Source organism: Sapajus apella, unplaced genomic scaffold (genome assembly GCF_009761245.1).
Source record: "Sapajus apella isolate SASKATOON/1434 unplaced genomic scaffold, GSC_monkey_1.0 scaffold32, whole genome shotgun sequence".
In the NCBI taxonomy this organism is placed as follows: domain Eukaryota; kingdom Metazoa; phylum Chordata; class Mammalia; order Primates; family Cebidae; genus Sapajus; species Sapajus apella.
The window spans coordinates 4674095-4686501 of NW_022436972.1; the positions used below are offsets into that span (position 1 = coordinate 4674095).

Sequence of the window (12407 nt, forward strand, 5' to 3'; positions counted from 1 at the left end):
AGTGGAAGGGGAAGGGGAGGGGGAGGGGAGGAGGAAGGGGAGGGGGAGGGGAGGAGGAAGGGGAGGGGGGAGGGGGGGGGAGGAGGAAGGGGAGGGGGAGGAGGAGGGGGAGGGGGTGGGGAAAGGGAAGGGGAAGGGGAAGGAAAAATCCAGCACAGCAGCAACATGAAAGCTGGCCATCTCCATCTTTCACTTTCCTTCCCCACACTGGATACATGCTGTGGAGGCACAGTTCTCATCTGTGATAATTATGGAGTGGAACTTTTGATTTCTGAGACTCCAGTGACAATCCATAGCCTTGTGGGAGCTGATTGTCTACCCTGCTTTTACAGCGGCCCAGAACCTCCTTCAAATCTGCAAAATCCTCAGAAACACTTCTAGAAATCTAGTGAGGCTTTGTAGTAAGGATGTGAGGGAGCAGAGAGGAAAGTTATAAAGGAATAAAATCTCCAAAGGAGGTGGGAACCACTGCTGTAGCAAATTCTAAGAAGCATACTATGTTACCTGGACATGCTTGTTTCTGAATTCTGCTTGCTAATTTCTAGAAAGGACATACGCGTTTCTTGTGAACACAAGGCACCCCAAGATAAGAAGACAGATAGAGCAAGGGATGGACATGGTCATCTCCTCAGTGATTGGAGAAAGTTACCGGCTTCAGGTAAGCCTAGCCTGTCTGAATCCAGGGCTGGCAACCACATGGAAGGAGCTTGTGCATTTCATGCAAGAACTGAGGTCCTATGGCCCTGGCTTAGGCCAAGAGAATGGCCGTTAGAAAACAAAGTGCATCCAGACACTTTGTTCTCTAAGGTATCATTATTGCTACCAGTAAAATGAGTTTAGTTCTTAGCAACCTATTAGAAATGGGGTAACGGGCTGGGCATGGTGGCTCATGCCTGTAATCCCAGCACTTTGGGAGGCCAAGGAGGGTGGATCATGAGGTCAGGAGTTCAAGATCCAAGATGGTGAAACCCCATCTCTACTAAAAACACAAAAATTAGTTGGGCGTGGTGGCGCGCACCTGTAATCCCAGCTGCTCGGGAGGCTGAGGCAGAGAATTGCTTGAACCTGGGAAGCAGAAGTTGCAGTGAGCCAAGATTTGGCCACTGCACTCCAGCCTGGGCAACAGAACGAGACTTAGTCTGAAAAAAGAAGAAAAGAAAGAAAGTAATGGGGTAAGCATAAATGTAGTTTTGGCCAACCAGTTCCGAATATTTAGATGGAATATGATGCAAATGCAAAGTTTTGTTAGAAAAAATAAAGACAGTAGTTTAAAAATATCTGTGAGTGTGAAAGGGAAATAAGAGGTGTGATGTTTCAGGTATTTGGACAGTTGTTAGTTCTAGAATGTCAACAGGAGAGTTATGTGCAGTAACTCAATGCAATGTTCCTCTCTCTTTCAGTTTGATTTTCAAGAGGCAGTGAAGAATTTCTTCCCTCCAGGAAATGAAGTGATCAATGGGGGAAATTTAAGCTTTGCATATGAATTCAAAGCTGACGCATTATTTGACTTCTTCTATTGGTTTGGGCTCAGTAATTCCACTGTAAAAGTAAACGGAAAAGTTCTGAATTTGTCAAGTACAAGTCCAGAAAAGAAGGAGACAATTAAGTTATTTCTGGAAAAAATGAGTGAGCCTTTAATCCGAAGGAGCAGTTTCTCTGACCGAAAATTCAGTGTAACTTCCAGAGGTATGTTAAAAATTCCCAAGGACATGTGGAAGGTAGTTAAATAAAAGGGTAGAATAAAATAATGGAAGAGAGCCAATTGATCAAAAAGGCAAGACCTATTAATAAGAGAGAAATATATCACAAAATTCAGCAAGTAAGAAGTGGGACATGTTTGTTACCAAAAACAAATGTAGTGACTTTTCCTTTTGGGCCCCTTTAAGTTTTCTGACATCAGGATTATATTGTGTAGTATACCCCAAAATAACTTTAAAGATTATTATTAATTTAAATGAATATTAATGATCATTTAAGTATTATTGGCAGTCATTTCATTCAAATATTAGGAAAGAATGCTGCCTTCCAAATGTTCACATTCTGTACAATAGAATGTGAAAAAAAATGATCAGGTGGGAGGAGTCTATATGGTCAAGATGGCAATCTTTAACAGTATTTGGAAGGCTTCTCCCAATTTGGACAGAGCACAAAAGAATAACTCTTGAGAAGTTTTCATTTAACACACTCTTGATGACATATGGCAAGTTCTTGGTATTGACACCTGTGTGGCTGCAGGTAGCATGAATCGCGGCTTGTCTGGATGTGTCTTCTGCAGAGCCCATTCTCTCTGTCTTTTGCTAGTCTGGACTGGAACTTCCTTGAGTCAGGACTCGTGCTACTGATTGCAGAAAACCAGCAGTCTCTATGAAGTTGTGGTGTTCTCAGAGTTCAGATGTAAAATACAGAGTCTTCATTAATTGTATTTACTGCCCATGGGTTTTGTTTTGTTTTGCTTTTTTGTTTTGTTTTCTGAGATGGAGTCTCGCTCTGTCACCGAGGCTAGAGTGCAGTGACACCATCTCGGCTCATTGCAACTTCCTCCTCCTTGGTAGAAGCAATTCTTGTGTCTCAGCTTCCCAAGTAGCTGGGACTACAGGTGTGTGCTATCACACCCAGCTAATTTTTGTATTTTTATCTCATATATATATATATATATATATATTTTTTTTTTAAATTGTAGTTTAGGTTCTGGGGTACAGGTGCAGATCATGCAGGATTGTTGCATAAGTACACACATGGCAATGTCGTTTGCTGCCTCCATCCCCCCGTCACCCACATCTGGCATTTCTCCACATGTTATCCCTCCCTGACCTCCCCCCCCCCCCCCCGATGTCCCTCCCTTGGCACCCCTAACACACTCCAGTGTGTGATGCTCCCCTCCCTGTGTCCATGTGTTCTCATTGTTCAACACCCATCTATGAATGAGAAGATGCAGTGTTTGATTTTCTGTTCTTGTGTCAGTTTGCTGAGAATGATGGTTTCTAGATTCATCCATGTCCCTACAAAGGACACGGACTCATCATTTTTTATGGCTGCATAGTATTCCATGGTGTATATGTGCCACATTTTCCTTGTCCAGGCTATTGTCGATGGGCATTTGGGTTGGTTCCAGGTCTTTGCTATTGTAAACAGTGCTGCAGTGAACATACATGTGCATGTGTCTTTATAATAGAATGATTTACAGTCCTTTGGGTATATATCCAGTAATGGGATTGCCAGGTCAAATGGCATTTCTATTTCTAGGTACTTGAGGAAGCCCCACACTGTCTTCCACAATGGTTGAACTAGTTTACACTCCCATCAACAGTGTAAAAATGTTCCTATTTCTCCACATCCTCTCCAGCATCTGTTGTCTCCAGACTTTTTAATGATTGCCATTCTAACGGGCATGAGGTGGTATCTCAGTGTGGTTTTGATTTGCATTTCTCTAATAATCAGGGATGATGAGCATTTTTTCATATATTTGTTGGCCTCATGTATGTCTTCTTTTGAAAAGTGTCTGTTCATATCCTTCACCCATTTTTGGATAGGTTGGTTTGTTTTTTTCTTGTAAATCTGTTGTAGTGCTTTGTAGATTCTGGATATTAGCCTTTTGCCAGATGGGTAGATCGCAAAATTTTTTTCCCATTCTGTTGGTTGCCAGTTCATTCTAATGATTGTTTCTTTTGCTGTACAGAAGCTGTGGAGTTTGATTAGGTTCCATTTGTCTATTTTGGCTTTTGTTGCCATTGCTTTTGGTGTTTTAGTAATGAAGTCCTTGCCTATGCCTATGTCCTAAATGGTTTTGCCTAGGTTTTATTCTAGGGTTTTTATGGTGTTAGGTCTTATGTTTAAGGCTTTAATCCATCTGGAGTTAATTTTAGTGTAAGGTGTCAGGAAGGGGTCCAGTTTCTACTTTCTGCACATGGCTAGCCAGTTTTCCCAAAACATTTATTAAGCAGGGAATCTTTTCCCCATTGCTTGTGTTTGTTTTGTCAAAGATCAGATGGTTGTAGATGTATGGCACTGCCTCCAAGGCCTCTGTTCTGTTCCATTGGTCTATATCTCTGTTTTGGTACCAGCACCATGCTGTTTTGGTTACTGTAGCCTTGTAGTATAGTTTGAAATCAGGTAGCATGATGCCTCTGGCTTTGTTCTTTTTGCTTAGGTCTTGGCTATGCAGGCTTTCTTTTGGTTCCATATGAATTTAAGGTAGTTTTTTCCACTTCTGTGAAGAAGGTCATTGGTAGCTTGATGGGGATAGCATTGAATCTATAAATTACTTTGGGCAGTATGACCATTTTCACAATATTGATTCTTCCTAACCATGGGCATGGAATGTTTCTCCATCTGTTTGTGTTCTCTCTTATTTCCTTGAGCAGTGGTTTGTAGGTGTCCTTGAAGAGGTCCTTTACATCCTTTGTTAGTTGTATTCCTAGGTATTTTATTCTCTTTGCAGCAATTGTGAATGATAGTTTGCTCATGATTTGGCTCTCTGTTAGTCTGTTATTGATGCATAGAAATGCTTGTGATTTCTTCACATTAGTTTTGTATCCTGAGACTTTGCTGAAGTTGCTTATCAGTTTAAGGAGATTTTGGACTGAGATGATAGGGTCTTCTAAATATACAATCATGTCGTCTGCAAATAGAGACAATTTGACTTCTTCTTTTCCTAATTGAATACACTTTATTTTTTTTTTCTTGCTTAATTGCTCTGGCTAGAACTTCCAATACATACAATATTGAATAGGAGTGGTGACAGAGGGCATCCTTGCCTAGTGCCGGAATTCAAAGGGAATGCTTCCTGTTTTTGCTCATTCAGTATGATATTGGCTGTAGGTTTGCCATAAATAGCTTTTATTATTTTTAGATATGTTCCTTCCATACCTACTTTATTGAGAGTTTTTAGCATAAAGGGCTGTTGAATTTTGTCAAAGGCTTTCTCTGCATCTATTGAGATAATCATGTGGTTTTTGTCTTTGGTTCTGTTTATGTGGTGGTTTATGTTTATAGACGTGCGTATGTTGCATCCCTGGAATGAAGCCTACTTGATTGTGATGGATAAGCTTTTCGATGTGCTGTTGCAATTGGTTTGCAAGTATTTTATTGAAGATTTTTGCATCTATGTTCATCTTGGATATTGGCCTGAAGTTTTCTTTTTTTGTTGAGTCTCTTCTGGGTTTTGATATCAGGATGATTTGGGTCTCATAAAATGATTTGGGAAGGATTCCCTCTTTTTGTACTTTTTGGAATAGTTTCAGAAGGAATGATACAAGCTCCTTTTTGTACATCTGGTAGAATTCAGCTGTGAACCCATCTGGACCTGGACTTTTTTGGTTGTTAGGCTCTTAATTGCTGCCTCAACTTCAGCCCTTGTTATTTGTCTGTTCAAGGTTTCAACTTCTTCCTGGTTTAGACTTGGGAGGGTGCAAGTGGCCAGGAATTTGTCCATTTCTTCCAGGTTCACTGGTTTATGTGCATAGAGTTGTTTGTAGTAATCTCTGATGGTAGTTTGTATTTCTGTGGAGTCAGTGGTGATATCCCCTTTATCGTTTTTTATTGCATCTATTTGATTCTTCTCCCTTTTCTTTTTTATTAATCTGGCTATCAGTCTGTCTATTTTGCTGATCTTTTCAAAAAACCAGCTCCTGGATTTATTGATTTTTTGAAGGGTTTTTTGTGTCTCTACCTCCTTCAGTTCTGCTCTGATCTTAGTTATTTTTTGTCTTCTGCTAGCTTTTGAGTTTTTTTGATCGTGCTTCTCTAGCTCTTTCAATTTTGAGGATAGGGTGTCAACTTTAGATCTTTTTTTTGCTTATCTGGTGGGCATTTATTGCTATAAATTTCCCTCTAGACACTGCTTTAAATGTGTCCCAGAGATTCTGGTATGTTCTTTGTTCTTGTTGGTTTCGAAGAACATCTTTATTTCTGCCTTCCTTTCATTGTTTATCCAGCCGACATTCAGGAACCAGTTGTTTGGTTTCCATGAAGTTGTGCGGTTCTGAGTTAGTTTCTGAATTCAGAGTTCTAATTTGATTGCACTGTGGTCTGAGAGACTGTTATGATTTCCATTCTTTTGCATTTGCTGAGGAGTGATTTACTTCCAATCATGTGGTCAACTTTAGAGTAGGTGCCATGCGGTGCTGAGAAGAATGTATATTCTGTGGATTTAGTGTGGAGATTTCTGTAGATGTCTATTAGGTCTGCTTGGTCCAGGTCTGAGTTCAAGTCCTGTATATCCTTGTTAATTTTCTGTCTCATTGATCTGTCTAATATTGACAGCGGAGTGTTAAAGTCTCCCACTATTGTTGTGTGGGAATCTAAGTCTCTTTGTAGGTCGTTAAGAACTTGCTTTATGTACCTGGGTGCTCCTGTATTATGTGCATATATATTTAGGATCATTAGTTCTTCTTGATGCATTAATCTTTTTACCATTATGTAATGCCCTTTATTGTCTCTTTTGATCTTTGTTGGTTTAAAGTCCATTTTATCAGAGACTAGGATTGCAAGTCCTGCTTTTTTTTTTTTTTCTCTCTCCATTTGCTTGACAAATCTTCCTCCATCCCTTTATTTTTAGTCTATATGTGTCCTTGCATGTGAAATGGGTTTCCTGAATATAGCACACCAATGGGTTTTGACTTTTTATCCAATTTGTCAATCTGTGTGTTTTGATTGGGGCATTTAGTCCATTTATATTTAAGGTTAATATTGTTATGTGTGAATTTGATCCTGCCATTTTGATGCTAGCTGGTTGTTTTGCCTATTAGTTGACACATTTTCTTCATTGTGTCAATGGTCTTTACCATTTGGTACGTTTTGGGAGTGGCTGGTACTGGTTGTTCCTTTCCTTGTTTAGTGCTTCTTTCAGGAGCTCTTGTAAGGCAGGCCTGGTGGTGACAAAATCTCTCAGCAATTGCTTGTCCATAAAGGATTTTCTTTCTCCTTAGCTCATGAAGCTTAGTTTGGCTGGATATGAAATTCTAGGTTGAAAGTTCTTAAGGATGTTGAATATTGGCCCCCACTCTCTTCTGGCTTGTAGGGTTTCTGCGGAGAGATCTGCTGTGAGTCTGATGGGCTTCCCTTTGTGGGTAACCCGACCTTTCTCTCTGGCTGCCCTTAGTATTTTTTCCTTTATTTCAACCCTGGTGAATCTGATGACTATGTGCCTTGAGGTTGCTCTTCTTGAGGAATATCTTTGTGGTGTTCTCTGTATTTCCTGGACTTGAATGTTGGCCTGCCTTGCTAGGTTGGGGAAGTTCTCCTGGATAATATCCTGAAGAGTGTTTTCCAGCTTGGATTCATTCTCTCCATCACACTCAGGTACACCTATCAAACGTAGATTAGGTCTTTTCACATAATCCCATATTTCTTGGAGGCTTTGTTCATTTCTTTTCATTCTTTTTTCTCTATTCTTGCCTTCTCACTTTATTTCATTGAGTTGATCTTCAATCTCTGATATCCTTTCTTCTGCTTGGTCAATTTGGCCATTGAAATTTGTGTATGCTTTGTGAAGTTCTCATGCTGTGTTTTTCAGTTCCATCAAGTCGTTTATATTCTTCTCTAAGCTGTTTATTCCAGTTAGCATTTCATCTAACCTTTTTTCTAGGTTCTTAGTTTCTTTGCATTGGGTTAGCACATGTTCTTTTAGCTCTGAGAAGTTTGTTATTATCCACCTTCTGAAGCCTGTTTCTGTCAATTCATCAGATTCATTCTCCATCCATCTTTAATCCGTAGCTGGTGAAGAGTTGTGATCCCTTGGAGGAGGAGGAGGTGTCCTGGTTTTTGGTGTTTTCATCCTTTCTGTGCTGGTTTCTTCCCATCTTAATGGCTTTATCTACCTGTGGTCTTTGTAGTTGGTAACTTTCAGATGGGGACTCTGAGTGGACATCGTCCTTTTTGTTGATGTTGAAGCTATTTATTTCTGCTTCTTAGTTTTCTTCTAACAGTCAGGCCCCTCTGCTGCAGGACCACTGGAGGTCCACTACAGACCCTGCTCACCTGGGGATCACCCACGGGGGCTGCAGAACAGTAAGAGTTGCCACTGGTTTCTTCCTCTGCTATCTTTGTCACAGAAGGGTACGCACCAGATGTCGGCCTGAGCTATCCTTTCTGAGTTGTCTCTTTGGGTATACAGGGGTCGGGGAGTTGCTTGAGGAGAGAGTCTGTCCCTTATAGGAGCTCAAGTGCTGTGCTGGGAGCTCCACTGTTCTGTGCAGAGCTGCTGGGCAGGTACCCTCAAGACTGCTGCAGCTGAACTCACCACCACCTCTTTTCCCAGGTGCTCTGTCCTAGGAAGGTTAGCTTTGTTTATAAGTTCCTGTCGTGCTGCCACCGTTTTTCACAGATGCCCTGCCCCACACAGAGTAGTCTAGTCACAGTCTGCCAACAGAGGCATTGCTGAGCTGCCGCAGGTTCTGCCCAGCTGCTGTGTGAACTGCCTCGGTAGTGGTGGACCGCCTCAGTAGTTGGGGACACTCTTCCCCGCAGTGAGCTGGACGGTTCCGAGTCCAGCTGCACTTGCTGTGAAACTCTCAATCTAGAGTGTTTTAGATTTCTTGTTTTGTGGGGGTGGTACCTGCCAAGCTAGATCGCCTGGCTCCCTGTCTCTGCCCCCTCCCTTTCAGTTGAATGGGTGGCTCTGTCTCCCAGGTGTTCCAGGCACCAGTCGAAAAGGCCACCCAGACTTGTGTGAGTTTCTGTGAGCTGACGTGGCACCGGCTGAAACCTTGGCACTGAAAACTCATGGCACTTTTCAGTCTGGGAATCTCCTGGTCTGTGGGCAGTGAAAACTTGTGTGGAAATGCAGTGAGCACTCACGCTCTGCGCTGTTCTTGCTGGGAACTGCACTCTGGAGCTGTTCCTATTCGGCCATCTTACATCTCCCCCCCAATTTTTGTATTTTTAGTACAGACAGGGTTTCACCATGTTTGCCAGGCTGGTCTTATACTCCTGACCTGAAGTGATTCAACTCCTCAGCCTCCCAAAGTGCTGGGATTACAGGTGTGAGCCACCACTCCTGGCCACATACTGTGTTTCTATCGTCAAATGTTTATAACAAAAATGCTTGCTACTAGCAATTTCTTACCCTAGAAGTGGTCTCTCTCTTTCTCCCTTCCTCTTTCCTTCCCTGCTACTGCCTCTCTCTTCGTCTCTCTTTCTCTGTGTTTTTTTCTCCTGTTTTTTCTCCTTCTCTGTCTTCATTTCAGTCTCCATCTCTTCTGTCTCCGTTTCTGTCTCTGTCTCTCTCTTTCCCCTCTCCCTCTCTGTCTTTCTGTTCATCTCCTCCCATGCTGTTTCAGCTTTCTTTGCTTGGGATTTCCTCACAAAGATGCCTTTGTGCTCTGCTCCCCTGCGGTCATGTGGAGGATTAGGCTGTGATTCTTTTCAGGGGGATGATTAACTGTCCTTTTTGCAGTAGTGCCATATGTGCCTGGGCCTTCCTCTGACACCCCTCAGCCTCACCCATCAGCCCCAGCAGCCTGGGCAGCATTTTCCAGTGGCTCAGCCCCTGTCCTGCGGGCTGCCCAAGGTGTCTACCCCATCTTTAGGACACTGAGGAGCATTCGAAGTTAGGCAGTGCTTCCTTGAAAGTTTACTCTAAGCCAGCCCTGCGGCCACTTCAACTTCAGAGCAGTGTGGCAGGGTCCTTCCTGGAAGCTGTCATCGTGCACTGCAGACAGCATGGCCAAGACACACCTCCTGCCTGTCACGCAGTCCAAACCTGGCACCCACAACAGTCAGAGCACAGGGCCACCAGGGTGCTCACCTGACTCCATCCCCTGCAAAAACTGGCCTCTGTCCTCAGTATCCATTCCCCAAATGTGAGCCTTTTGCCCTCAAGTGTGAAAGAGTGTATTCAGCTCATTGCAAGTTTACTCCAACTGACAAGAAAGCAAGTGAGAACCTTGTCCCACTGATAAAGAAAAAGCAACATATTTCTGTTTAGCCTTTTGAATTTTTCTGAGGAAGCCAGGATTCTCTATTAATTATTGAAATTGTTATGTTGCATGAATTTGAAAGGCACTGTTGGGATTTCTTTTTTCTTTCAGTGATGGTAATAATGCATGCCTTGTTTACTGTTTTTTAGGTTCAATAGATGACGTTTTCAACTGCAATCTGTCACCCAGATCGTCTCTGACAGAGCCTCTTTTGGCAGAATTACCATTTCCAAGTGTTCTGGAATCTGAAGAGACACCCAACCAATTTATCTGATTGGACTGAACATTCTAGCAGTTGCTCCTACACCCCAGGCCTGTGACAGACTATGGGCTGCGTGGAGGGTAGGAGGTGGGAGGCAGGTACTTCTACCTGCGTGTCAATCTCCAGCTCCTCCATGGCTTCTACAGAGGCTCCTCTCTTCTATTCCCGTGGATGTGATACCCTGGCAGGCCCAGGGCAGTTATTCCCCTAAAGGTTATGGTTACCAGGATGGAAAGGCCTTGGGCCCATGGCACTGGGGGATCTGGGGCCGGAGGATGGTTTCTACTTTGAACACTTCTCCAAAGAGGCAGAAGGGGCCACAGAGTTCTGCCACCCTGAACATTTTTCTCCGTACCCTGGGAGTCTTCCTGGCAGCCTTTGTGGGAGTGGTCTGACTGGGTGTTGACCCGGCATGCGTCATAAATCATGGTTTGGCCCTCTGCTTAGGGCATCCAACCCCTTGAACTCAAAACTGTCAAACCAGGGGTTAACAGTTCTGTTGTCTTGCAAGCCTGGCTGGGCAAAAGCCTGTGCCATCTTTCATTGGAAGGCAAATATGTTTTTCATCCTGCCATTTGATACCTATGAGAAACGTTCAAGGTGAGGTTCACTGGAGAGCTAGCCAGGTTGCTGGGACAGTAATCCTGCCACGCACTGCCTGAAATTAGAACTCCCTTGCCCTCCCTCTTAACTGAGTGACCCATGTACAATGAAGCTAGGTGATGTGGTACCAACAAGGACAGGGGAAGGGTATTGGACATGGCAGTGTCCTCCTTACAGAAAGCACATTGTGTCCGTTGGGAATTTTAAATAAGCTTTTAGCAATCCTGTCACTAAAAGCAAAATAGAAGAAAGCTATATCATTACCATAATACATTTTTCATCTCATGGCTACAATGGAATTCTTGAAAAAGAAAAAAAATCATTCTAACTACATATAAAAACCTGCATGAATGAATCACTACATATGCTTATAATGAGGAAGAGTTATGGGTCCTGAGGGTAATATTTTTTATCCTTTCTTAAAAAGTTTCTGTATTATACATTTTTATAACACTACTGATGATCTTTCCATTTATATTTGAAATGTTATGTACTACATTTGCACAATTAAAACTTTTCTTAGCATTCAGCCTAGAATTGATTAAATCTATGACGGAGGCTTCATGTGAGCTATCCTTTGTGGTTTGTGGGCTGTGTATTTGCCTTGTAACTTACTGAATTACAGTAAGAATTGTGGGTTTTCATAGCCGCTTTCTCAAGAAGAGCCTTTTGAAGAAAGGAAATAAAGTTTGATACCAATCTTTCAGAAAAGAGAAGAGGGATGCTACTTAATAGCAGAAGAGGTTAAACATTTATTACTGCACTCAGTAAAAAATGAAGAGTATTAACAATAAACTAAGTTTTACACTAGTGCAAACAAACCTTAGGTGGATATCAAATATGAAATGCTTCCCAAAGCAAACAGAAACTCTATTCACAAAATTGACAAAGGAGGTTTTTTTTAAGTAGCAGAATTGAGAAAACCCATCAGTATCACTCCACCAGGAATGGACTAAAAATCTGGAAGGTTTCTTTTACCACTAAAAACTTCTTTTCAGTCAACTGAACCAAATGCATTCACACATTCAATATTCACTCAGCAAAGTTTTATTGATTACCTCTAAGAAATATATGCTGTGCTAGTATATTTTATTAGCAAATATCACAAAGAAGTTATATTGGGCCATCTTTAAAACTGATGAAAAGTCTAGGAACAGATCTTCCTGGGTAAAAGAGGCCTCACACTGAGTATAAATGTGGCCCAATGCTGATGTTTTAACAGTTTAAGATCAATGCAATCTGTAGGACAGCAATGACCTAAGGAAGTCATTCATTCATTCAGTTCATTTTCATTTATTCAACATACATATTTGAGTGCCTACTAGGTGCCATAGGCGTGCATCAGATAGATGCTAGCATAGAAAGGCGACTAAACATGGTTTTTGCCTTCAAAGAGCTTCCAGTCTTGTAAAAGAAGACTCGTATATAAGCTAATAAGACTAATAAAACAAGTGCTCTGAGAGAAATTCAAAAAGAAAAACGTCTAAGATGCTTGTAATCCAGTTTTGGAGATAAAAACCAATGGCATGTACTGTAGAATTTATTTTATTTTATTTTATTTTATTTTTGAGACAGAGTTTCACTCTTGTTGTCCAGGCTGGAGTGCAGGGGCATGATCTCAGCTC

The 12407-nt window shown here is 41.9% G+C and overlaps 1 protein-coding gene across 1 annotated transcript in view; it reads left to right on the forward strand.

The window, feature by feature from the left end:
- The window catches only part of MEDAG (mesenteric estrogen dependent adipogenesis), a 25946-nt gene extending 14600 nt beyond the window's left edge, over positions 1 to 11346 (forward strand). The window contains exons 3-5 of the mRNA XM_032294417.1: positions 546 to 658; positions 1401 to 1686; positions 10067 to 11346. Coding sequence (XP_032150308.1) covers positions 546 to 658; positions 1401 to 1686; positions 10067 to 10191 — 524 coding nt within the window. The 3' untranslated portion in view covers positions 10192 to 11346. The remainder of the gene's footprint in view (positions 1 to 545; positions 659 to 1400; positions 1687 to 10066) is intronic.
- The last annotated feature ends 1061 nt before the right edge of the window (positions 11347 to 12407 follow it).